Here is a 12,175-nt window from a genome sequence, read left to right as displayed (position 1 = left end):
TTGTCAGTGTGTAATAAGTTTATGTTCCTTTAATTATGTTTATTTTATTATAATATCAATATTTTAAATTTGTCAACTATATTATGAAAATCCCTCTCCTCCACTCCTCCACTCTATTTCCTCATCCCTTAACCTTCTTACGAGCTCTTTTTTTTCTCATGTCTTATGTAATATATTATTTTTCTCTTTACTGTGTAACATGTTCTCTCATTATATTGGTGAAAATCTTTAACTGGATGTATGAACTATTTTTTATATTTTGTTTTCTTCTATAACAACTGTTGTATTTCCTTAATAAATAAAAATAAAAAACAAAGTAAAATCGAATTTTCGTATGTTTGTATGAAAATTTAAAGTTTCCTTATCGATAACTTAAAATTGAATGCGTTTTAAAATATATGTTTATGAATATTTATATTTTTTCGTGCAGAAAATTCTATACTAAAATTGTATTACTTTATGGACAGCTGAAGTTAAGAAGTGAGAGTTACCTTCGATTTTCCGCAAAGTAAAATCGAAATTTCTGTGTACAAAAATCATATTCATATTTAAAAAAAACAATACTTGTTCCCTTACAGATAATTTAAGAAGAAACCTAATATTTTTGTACAAAAATATACATACATTTTTGTTCAGAAAATTTAGTTCTATTTAATACAAAATATTAAAGATAACTCTCGAACTTTCCATTGTAATCGTAGTGCTGATATTCTTATCTCCTTTAAACTTGTTAAAGGGGTATTTTAGTTAAAAATGTTATAAACGATTTACGAGTCTTGAAGATGCCTACTAAGGCGAAAACTCTAGTTAGTAAATAAATAAAATAGTAAAACTAAACATAAAGAAAATACGTTGTTGTTTGTAAAAGGCAATTCGTGCCATTAAAATAAAAGTTAAGACAAAAACACTAAACGTAAATTATATAATACTTTCAAAGTTAATATTTGAAGCGCTCACTTTGTGATTTTCCTTGTTAAATAATATAACTAATTTTGTTTGTATTACATTACTAAAATACATTTTCAATTGTCAATGAACAGACGTTGAAATTACTGAATCCCAAATTAAATTCCACTTTCCACTTCTTCGAAGCTCCCCCCGTGTACCAGTGCCCCCCCCCCCATTCACTAACATTCAATTGGTTGTCTCCTCATATAGCTCTGCCTATTACACCCAATTCCAGTGTTCCTATAATAGATACTCCACCCCATTTTTATTGATGCATTCAATGGGATTAAGGTTCAACATACTACCGAAGGATAAAAACAATCACATATTGACCCGGGATACAGAATGTAGTTTACAATCAGTTGATAATCTTGTTTTTTGTCATTATTAATTTTGTGTATTTCAACAACAACAAAAAACCATCTCGCCGTTTCCCCGTAAGGGTAGGCAGAGAGGATAGAACGCCACATCCCTCTATCTTTGCATACAGATCTCGCTTCCTCTACATTCATAAATCTTCTCATGCACGCGCGCCGATTATTCCGAAATTTGACATGTCCATCTTCAAGTATTTGTTGGATTAGGCCATGCCATGTCTTTCTCGGTCTTCCTCTATTTCTGCATCCATCAACATTCGCATTGTAAATATTTTTAGCCGTTCTTTCGCTGTCCATTCGCTCATGTCCGAACCAGCGCAGAGCTCCTTTCCTGATATTAGATCACTCATTTTTGCTCCAATTCTTAAGCCTTTCAGTTATTTCATACAGGTATCGATATATGTGTATTTCACTTTTTCGAAAACATTTTCATCATTTACATAAAATTCTTAGCGCGTAGTGACAAAACAAATGGTTTTTCTTAAGGTTTTCGAAAGTTTATATACAAATTGAATTCAACATACCATAGAATCACTTTTATATAATGCCCTTGAGGAATTATGTTACTAGAATCCCCCTATATAAGTTGTCCGCTATAATTGTTTTATTTTTTTGGACCACAACAGGCCAGGGTTGAGAAAAATCAAATTAAACTTTTGTGTTCCCACTGGCAATCGAACCCGGAATCTTCCGCGTGTGAAGTCAAGCGTCTTAACCACTGCACCAAAGAGGCCGAATAATAAAAAGGACAGTATAACTTTAGAACGGATTATTTTATTGTTTGTAATTATTATGTTGTATTACACTAGTATTGGTAGTGTATATGGTTTATAGTGATGTCCTGTGACGTTTTTTCTTGTACAACAAACCTCCTCATAGGTATAACCTGTGCATAAGTATCTAATGTATAAAGTAAATTCTTATGTTATAAGTAAGCATAAATGTATGTATTTAATATGTATAGGTAGGTGCATAGAAATATCATTATTAACATAAAACATCGAATAGAGGTTAACGTTATGTAAAACTTTGTTGAAATATTATTAATACATTAAATTAATTACCCTAAACTTCGTTATATCACTCGTATGTTATTTTTCTCAAGCCCGGGTGTTCTGTAACTTGCGGCTGTTATTAGGCTTCTGTACACAACCATAATTTCCTTACGTCTTCGAGCTGCTTTCATCTCTTTATTTAGCTATTATTTTATTACTTCGGTTAAAAATTGAGCACATGGCGTATGCTTTATAGAGTACCTATACCAAGTACTTTGTGTGGTGTCTATTTTTAATTCCCATGGGATGTTCAATTGTCCAAAGTTAGATTCTTTCAATAGTTGGTCGTTAAAAATATTTCACTTATTTAATCCAAAAAATATTGTCTCTTGATTAGGTGTGTAGTATTATGATTAGCGAAATCATTTTCCGGAAACCTTTTTGAGAAGAAAAAATATTTATGTAGGTATGTTTTTACGTATACCTATTTGATTTAAAAATCTTAAATTAGAACATATTCATCACATGTACTTTATTTTGAATTTCTAAATTCTTCATATTATGCTTTTTTTCAAATTTCCTCAAAAAATACTGCCTCTTGTCATATAAAATTGTATTTTATGGCATTATTTCTGCTGCTAAAACAGTAAAAATCGGCTATATTTATGACGCTATTGCAAAATAACTATGGCACAGTGTATTCATTTTTAATACATTTATGTAATATTTTATTTCTGTGCATTAAAATTAATATGCCGAATATTGTAAAATGAATGTTACCTATTTTAAAAATATTTTTTTTTTTGTTTCAGGTAAGGAATCATTTCAACTCAGGTATATCGGATCGGAATGATGGAGATTCGCAAAATTGGTAACATCAATTAATTTCTAATAATTTGAACACAAAAAAAGCCATACGTTTTTATTTTATCCTTTTTATGGGTCAATTTCAAATTACGCCTTAAAATTATAGTACGCCTTGAAACAACATTTTTCAATTCTAATTATAATTTTTTTCGATCATGGTGTGGTAATGCTCACGTAAAAAAACTATCATTTCAGATTTTATTTGTTTATGAGTTTTTCTCGACTTTTCTATCGTCTACTCCGCGGTGCTGGCGTTTGGATGTCTTATTCCGATAGCTCTCTAACGCTACATTAGTGACTTAAAACTAAAATCGAGAACTGTGAACAAATGATAGATGGATTGAAAAGAGTATCGCGTGTCTCGGAATAGGGTTGCGTTGATACGTTTCCACTGCATTCGTGCGCGGCGCTAGCGTCGCCTACTCTGACGTCGAATTGAGTAGTGAGTAGTCCCTCCCTCGCTCAGTGCACCTCCGACTGCGCGGGAGGTAAGAGCGTGACGTAGATTCGTTGCGCACCATTTTGTGTATCTCACGTGGCCACGTTACGTGTTGTTTAGTACGGCTGTGAGTCAGTGTAGTGTCTAGCCCGTGGCCCGTTGACTAATCGATTCGGCTGTTTGAAGTGTTCTGTGATGTGCATTCTATGCTCGTGTGCAATCCATTTGGTTTGGAAATCTTGGCGAGCCGGAGGAAACAGCTGCCGATACATGAATTAAAAAAGGTAAACTTAGGGAGTTCAAAATTTCGTGCGAAACGTGATAATCCTATCGATTTAAATAGCGCTGTTCTTCCCTTCGGTTTTATAATACCAATTATCATTAAATAAGTATCAACCTCTACATGTCTACATCGTCACGACTGAATTATTTGACTCACCGCGTTTTGAAACGATAAAATATATTTAAAAAAAATTACAATTTCCTTATTTTCTGTTGAAATTATAATACCTATTTGATCTAGTTTTCCAACTTGATATCTTAGTTGATATCATATCATAAATCCCTGATCTTAGGTCGGTTTCTAGGCTGGTCTTTCATCGTGGTTTTTTAAGAATTCAGACAATCCTACATATGATTTTCCAATGCAGTTCACTGTGCATTATAAGATGCGATTACAGAACGGACTTAACTTTGATATTTCATGTTATAGAACAAAATACATAACATATTTTTATCATACAATTTTACCTATTTGCTTTTCCGTAAGAAGCAGATTTTTTTCATAAAGGCAAACCCCGCCAACCCTCTAAAGCCTGTAGAGGGTTGTCAGCAGGTAGGAAATAAGGAATATGGAAGGAAGTTATAAAAAATACACCACAACGCCCAGACCTTGAGAAAATAATATTTCTTGGATATTTTTTCTCGTAACTGCTGGGAATTGAACCCGCGACGCAAGTTTCACGGTTGGCTGTCTATACAACTGTGCCACGGCGCCTGTCAACCAACTGAACGTAGTTATGCAGAAAGCAGCCAACCATAGAAAAGTGAAACTGAGATAATAGCGCCTTTGTGAAAAGAGTAAATAATCAAATCTACACAACAGTTGGAATGTTTTTGACTTAAACAAATGAGAAACAATAAATAAATTTGTGTTTTTATACTACAAACAAGAAACTAATAATGTATTTGACCAGTTTTGTTTTCAGTTTGTGTTTTCTGCAAATTAAATGCCGTTTTTGTGATCGACACCATTTTCAGAAGGTACTACTACAGTTTTTTGTATCAAAGCGGTCTGGCTGTTTTTAGTAGAACATAAAATTCACCTTACTGCACCCGGTAACATCAATATACCTTTTTTTATTGTGGGCTGGCTGCTTTTTGTATTATTACATTCAAATGTGTCAACCGTCTATTTAACTGCGCCATGTTCGTGTGTTATTTGATCCAATAATAACAATATAGCCCGTATGAGAATGGGCGACGACAGGGAATTTTGATGAATAGGTATTTAAACTAGGAATGTAACCATACATAATTTTGCCGATACGATACCGATACCGATCATTAGACTAAATAATCGGCGATACCGATATCGGTGGCTTAGAAATAGAAAAAATAAAACAAATAAATAATGAATAATTGTCTCTATTCTGCATAAAAGTTACCTATATTTATTAGATACTGAACCTTGAGAAGGTCGTAAACCAAAATGTTAAATTAAAATTTAAAGAAAACATTTATTTGTATAGAATAATCAAGAATATTATCAAGCAATCAAAGCGCTAATTAAGAAAGTAATTATCATTCAATTACACAAAGTGGTAAAGTAAACCGATACACAAGATAAAGTCAGTAATTAAAGTTGAGTTTTGGTAGATTTTTGTTAAGAAAACAAAGTTTGTTCAAATTATTAGCAGACAATCTGTTACGCAAATCGTTTTGTATGAGACCTGCAGTTGAAAACAGACGCTCTGAGGCAACTGAGCTCAGTTGATAAGACAAATATTATAACTTTCCAAACTTTTAATATCGGCTGTACATAATCGGCGATGCCGATATATCGGAATCGTCACATCCCTAATTTAAACATTGTCTTTTTGTATCTCTCTCGCAGATGCCCCCCCGATACAGTACTAAAAAGACAACTGCACGAAGGACTGATTATGTACAGCCTGACGTTTGACTTTCCCGTTTTCCGCACCTCAAAACTGAACCGATTTTGTTTTTTTTTTTTACTAAACAAACAGTATCAGAATCAAATTTTCTGTGTCGGTGCCTTTTCCGATTTTTAAAATTATCTACCGTATGTCCGAAGACGGCAGATAAAACTGGGCGCTTTTTTGGGTTTTTAAATGGTTCTAGCTCCCACGAGAAACACTGCTCTCATTCCATAATCTAAAGAAAAAATTTGGAATACGTTAGGATGAAGAAAAGTGATACCGCGTTCCCCTTGCATTGGAATCCAAAACAAGTATTGGGTTTTAAAACATTCGAAAAAAATATACCCGTTAGGTATAGGTACCCTCTGTAGTCATGTTTTGGGTATGGCGTCTTTAATTTACTCTTAACACATGCACAGCAGGGACGAATTCTCCTAATAACCGATTATTTGCAGCTTACCGTATTTTTTGTCATCGAAAGTAATGTTTTATGTTCCATTATTATGAGGAAAAAATACGTCACAAGCCATCGTTTTCATTTCTTGCGTTACTAAATTTACATAAATTTAGTTGAAAACTTCATTCTATACGGCGAGCCAGTGCGCCTCTATCGACCGAATTTATCACTACTGGATTACACGAGCTGGCGCAGCCAAAGATAAAACATAAATCTCATTACGTCTTCAAACCCCAAATTTTAGATTTACATTATAAAAATTACACACAACACACACAATTATCTTGCAGCCTCCCTAAATGCAATTTAGTATTTTAACACTTCTTTATTGGGGTTATTATTCTTTAAAATAAATTTGTTTGACTTCAGACCTTGCAAGGGTGGTAGCATTATACGCACTGGTTATATGTGAGAAATAGATAACGAATATATTATATCTTAACAAGGAAGTTAAATTAGAATAATACTTATTAAGTCGTGTTCGGTGGTTTGAAACTGAATTTATTGTAAAAAAAATAATAATATTACAAACCTACATTGTAATCCCTAATATCAGCTTAGTACAAATCCTTTAGTGGGTTTTAAAAAACAAAGATTCGCTAAACAAAAATAAAATATACATGAGTCAAAAAATGTTTTTATGCAGACGATGACGGTTTAATTATAGGTTATTCTTCATTACCTATTTAAACTTTGAAAATAATGTTTGAGTTATGATAGAAACGTTACTAATGAATTACTAGTGAATAGTGTTAAGAGTAAATATATATAAAGAATTCAAAAAAGTATGATTTACATCATTTCGTGAATATTAAAGTGATATAAAACTCGATGAAAGAATAATTCTAAAAAGGCAATTTAATATTTTGTTTATTGAACTATAAATACTCGGTGGGGAATACTTTAAAATAGTTGAGTTTTTTTTTCATTATTCGCCAAGCTATAGTGTTTTATTTCAAGACAGGTTACAATAGTCGAAAGTAAGAACAGATATATCGGTACGCTAATGAATAATCCATTTATTAATCACCCTTTCCACCGCTGGGTTAGGTTAGGACACGAAATAGCCGTGCGGATGAATCGTTGGGGTTCGAGTCCTCGCGAGTTCTAGTTTTTTGGAATAACGTTTTTTTTAATGCATATTTTTGTTGATCAAATGTTTATGTAAAATTAAAAAATATTTTAACTAAAAGTATTAGCCGCTAGTAGCCATTTGTTATGGATTATTTATCAAATATAAAATATCCTTTTTTTGTTTGGATGTGCCATACTGCCGGTATGGACATTTTATCGGAATTTTCGCATCTTACCAATCTAAACACTCACCGCTCGCTACTGCTGCACAATATACTTTGTAAATATCTTTGTTTCTTTCAGTTTTTCTTACACGTTTTGCCTAGGTGACGGGTGACAGCCTCTTTCTCAAGAAAAAAACTGTTAAACCTTTGTACCTACTGCCTACTCACTTTCGATTTTCTTATTTATGTTATTAAGATTTAAAGAGTTGTATTTTCTAATGTCGACTATCATGGTTTAAGACAATATCATATAATATTTGATTTGCATATAGATAGTGAATATAATATGACTTATAAAACTGTATGAATTAAATTAATATTCAAAATATCAATACCTCACAACTACTTAAGTACTTACTGTTTCATATATTATTTTTGGTGGTACTAATTTCGTGAACCACAAAGATAAAAATCTTTATCTTATATATAAAAAATATTCAGAAAAATTAAAACACTTTTTTCCATAAAAAGGGAACTCAAGATCATAAATAGGGATTAATCCGTGAACAATTATTGCAACGATTATATTTAATGTGTTTGTTGTTTTGGATCCGCGTTAGATTAGAAATAGCTTTCGGATATTTTTTAAAATATGGCAAACAAACAAACCATCATGCCGTTTCCCCGTGGGGGTAGGCAGAGAGGATAGAATGCCACATCACTTTATCTTTCAATAAAGATCTCGCTTCCTCTACATTCATACATCTTCTCATGCACGCGCGCCGATTATTCCGAATTTTGACATGTCCATATTCAAGTATTTGTTGTGCCATATCTATCTCGGTCTTCCTCGTTTTCTGCATCCATCAACATTTGCATAGTAATTCCTATTGGCCGTTCTTTCGCTGTTCATTAGCTCCACATGTCCATCTAACGCAATATTACAATAAAGTTACCATGTTACTGATTAAACTTCATGCAATTATTTTATTTATTATTTTGGAAATTTTGCATAATTAAATCGATAATTTTAAACCGTCTACGTTTTCACAATCTAAACCTTGGTATAAATCTGAACAACAAAATTTCAGTGATACATCGCTTTATTAAAACTAATTTAAAGCGCACGTAATCATTTACGGCATCGCGGGTGATATTTTCGATAAAAAAGACAAAAGAATGTGTGAAAATGACGTACACCGTACACACCACGGCATTACACATGTAGTATTATAATGTGGCCGTGTGTTACCTTCGTTGGATCATGTTTTAAATCGCGTTCAAACAATCTCCATTTTCTTATTTATGCTATGGTTTACCGACAATTATAATTTTATCTGCGCTGCGAATGATAGTTTCTCTTTTCTGCTGTACGCTAATCACCGAGATTGTTGTGATCTGCCTTTGATAACTTGGACTAAAATCTAGAAAGTTTTGCACTAATTTTACCTCATCGCGTTTTTCTAGTCTACTGCAATTCTAGTATTTTCCTCCAATGCCGTAACATAAGCGTAATATATTTAAATTTGCGTACTTAACTGACCATTTCACATTATTTTAAAGCGTAGCATTTTACACAAACATAAAACAAAAATTATTTACGTAAACTAAAATAAGTATTCTTATTTATAACAACGTTTTAAATATAAATGTCACTGTGAGAAATCATATTTTTCTTATTTTCTGGATAAATAGGTTACGAAAATTTATCGATAGTTTTAGACATGGGACAAAGCCGATAAAAGATGGTTCTTTTAGTTTACTTACTCATTCTTATACCCAGAAATGATAATTATTTACAAAAAGAAAAAATATCTGGAAAAATGCCAAGCATTGTAATTTCATCGGCGTATCCCAATTTCCCTTTTGTTGTAACATAACTTTTAGCTGAGCCATGCACCTATCTTTGTATATTAATGTATAATTCTATTTATAAAAAAAATGATAAGATTATTAGCCTATAGTTAACGTGTTTATTTTTCTTGACTACTTTGTGTCCATAACTAAGATTATAATAATTACTTCTATGTTATCAAAAGTCTAATATTTACCTTCATTCAATAGCTATTTTCATCAGCTATTATGAAATGTCCATGAAGAATGCAGATCCATATTATCATTTTTAATATCTTAAGTCTAATATTGTAGAAATTGTATTTAAATAATGATCTCTTTACAAAGCAAATCATATTTTTCTTTACTTCAGTATCAGCAATCAATATTTTAGCGAATCGAGTCATTTACATATTAATACACATAGACATGCCCTGAGCCCTCAAAAATGATGAGATCACTGATGACTCATGCCCATACGCTCAGTCATGCCCAGCGCGTATTTAGTCGTTCTTCGACCGCCAGCCAGGCGTGACGTTTAGAATCGAAACCAAAATGGCTACTTGTCATGAAAGCTTTTAAAAATCTTTTGAATAAACATTTTAAAAGGGATTCTATAACTTTTCACTGGTAAATATTTGTTCGTGAGTGATTGACAAATCTTAAATTAATAATTTATATTCAAATATAAATATCATTTTTTGTAAACGTCAAACTACGCCTAGCGGCGCAATTGTGAAGCTCTTCTTAGTTGCAGGGGCGCATTGATAGAAATAATTATTTTAAATTTAATAAACGTCAGTTAATATTATTTTCGCATTTCCCAAAATACTTTGAAAATAAATCAATGCTTCGAAATTATAAGGAACTTAAGGAAAGAACCCGATTGGGATGACGTTAGAGTATAAACTTTTTTGTGCACCAAAAATGAGTATTCTTCAATTTTTGGAAGCACACCTATGCCTGATGGTTGAATACAGCCCTGGTATGAATAAACAAACTTAGTTACTATGGGTACGTTTTCGTATAGGGGCATGTTTACGTATTGTATGGCAATGAATCGAGTATATTGTTTTATAGAGTTTGTTTATTGGCTAATCACTTGTCATAGGTTTATATGTAAATGTAGTATTTGGAGTGCCAATGCAGTGCCCTATAATCCGGGAAGGGAAAAATAATTATGATTATGATTATATGTAAATGTAGATCGTGGTGTAGTATAAATATTTTTTAAAAATTTAAAATCAAAATATTTGCGTTCTTATGGTTTACCCAAATATTTCAATTTTTGAAACATTTTCGACGAATGGTCAAGAACTCACTATGAGAAAATGGGAACCAAGTTGTGGTAGAGCTGGGTGCGAACCTCGGACTTCTGATCCGTGAGTCCACGACACTAGCCACGGTACCACAACCCGGTTCATTTTGTTGTTGTATATATTTTGTTCATGTCTTTTCTTTACATATTTTCTTTTTAGTTGTGCTTGTATAGTATAAGTGAGTTTGGTTTTAAGAAACCAATTGTTAGTATTGCGAGGATAAGATTCAATGCATTTAAAATAAAATTCAATTTATAAAAAAAAAATAATGACTAAATTTAATTTATTTAGCTAAGACATTTTATGGCACCGAATAATTTTATAAATAATCGATGATATGTAAAACGTTATATGTTTTTGTTAACATTCTATAGCTTTTGATTTTGTTACCTTTCAAAATATTTTTTTGTAAAATCAGTGAAAATATTTGTTTACATCTACCGGTTTAGAGACGTCTAGTCTCTTTATCAGGTCTCAATAACATGTAAATATTAAAACACACCTTCACCATCCCCACAGTATATTCGTAAATAGTATTCACGAAATTATTCATGCAGGTGATATTATTAATATTAATTATATATTATTTTAATTATGTTTTTTATTGTGGTTTATCTTTTTATAGTTGATGGTTGTTGCGATCTTCCTGTTTACCTGTAGCTTTGTGCACATGATAAAATGGTTCTCGTAGTTAATAATGTTTGTAAATAATTAATTAAATAAATTACAATGAAATTTATATGACTCGGTACACCGGAGCTGTTGTAAAATTATGTATAATGTAAGACATGTAGGTGTCTGATTTGTTCATATTAAATTTGACAAAGTAAAAATAGCATCCTTCTTTATAATTTAAGAGGTTTAATTAAACCTTAATCATTTTTAATTACGTACACTTTTATTCAACCACTCTTTATAAAACTTATATGTAGGTATCTAAATGTTTGTTTTGTTGTGTTTAGCTTTTAGCATTTTTCATAAATGAACATGAATGGAATTGAAATTAGCGAAAGTTTTCTGAGTAAATAGTAAATATTTACCTGAACATTTTCAGATTCGCATGTTATTACCATTTAATCTTAATAATAGCGTCTCATGTCACAGAGGCGTGAATAATAAAAAAATAATGTGGTTATATTAAAACGATTAGGCAGTTAATATATATATATCAGTAGACACTTTCTCACGGTTCTTATTCTAAAACAAATGAGCATAGCATAGGTATCTATATTTTGAATTATCCATATTATTATTTTTGGGTGCGGAGTAAATTATTTTTATACTTGATTATACGTAATATATCGTCTGCGAATAAATAAAGATCCAAAATTTTAACGAAAAGGCCGACTGTAAATGAAAATCGAATTTCATTCAGTTTTGTGAATTGGGAAATATTTGAGAAAGGATAGGAGTATGGAATGAATACCTACCTTTAATATAATCTAAATGTTCTTCAATTTCTGGCATTGGATCATAAAATGAACTATAAAATGAGGCAATGTTTTCCACGACGCGCGACGATTACAACCACTTTTTATCC

The 12,175-nt window shown here is 31.7% G+C and overlaps 1 protein-coding gene across 1 annotated transcript in view; it reads left to right on the top strand.

Moving 5' to 3' along the window:
• The first annotated feature begins 3,667 nt into the window (after nt 1-3,667).
• LOC148273004 (uncharacterized) overlaps nt 3,668-12,175 on the top strand; it is a 53,721-nt gene continuing 45,213 nt past the window's right edge. Inside the window, exon 1 of the mRNA XM_088239276.1 lies at nt 3,668-3,910. Coding sequence (XP_088095402.1) covers nt 3,833-3,910 — 78 coding nt within the window. The 5' untranslated portion in view covers nt 3,668-3,832. The remainder of the gene's footprint in view (nt 3,911-12,175) is intronic.

This window comes from Micrasema longulum, unplaced genomic scaffold (genome assembly GCF_059751315.1).
Source record: "Micrasema longulum isolate JH-2025_06_02 unplaced genomic scaffold, ASM5975131v1 h1tg002109l, whole genome shotgun sequence".
Taxonomy (NCBI): Eukaryota; Metazoa; Arthropoda; class Insecta; order Trichoptera; family Brachycentridae; genus Micrasema; species Micrasema longulum.
The sequence above is the reverse complement of the archived record's forward strand: the minus strand, read 5'-3'. Positions and strand labels throughout refer to the sequence as shown.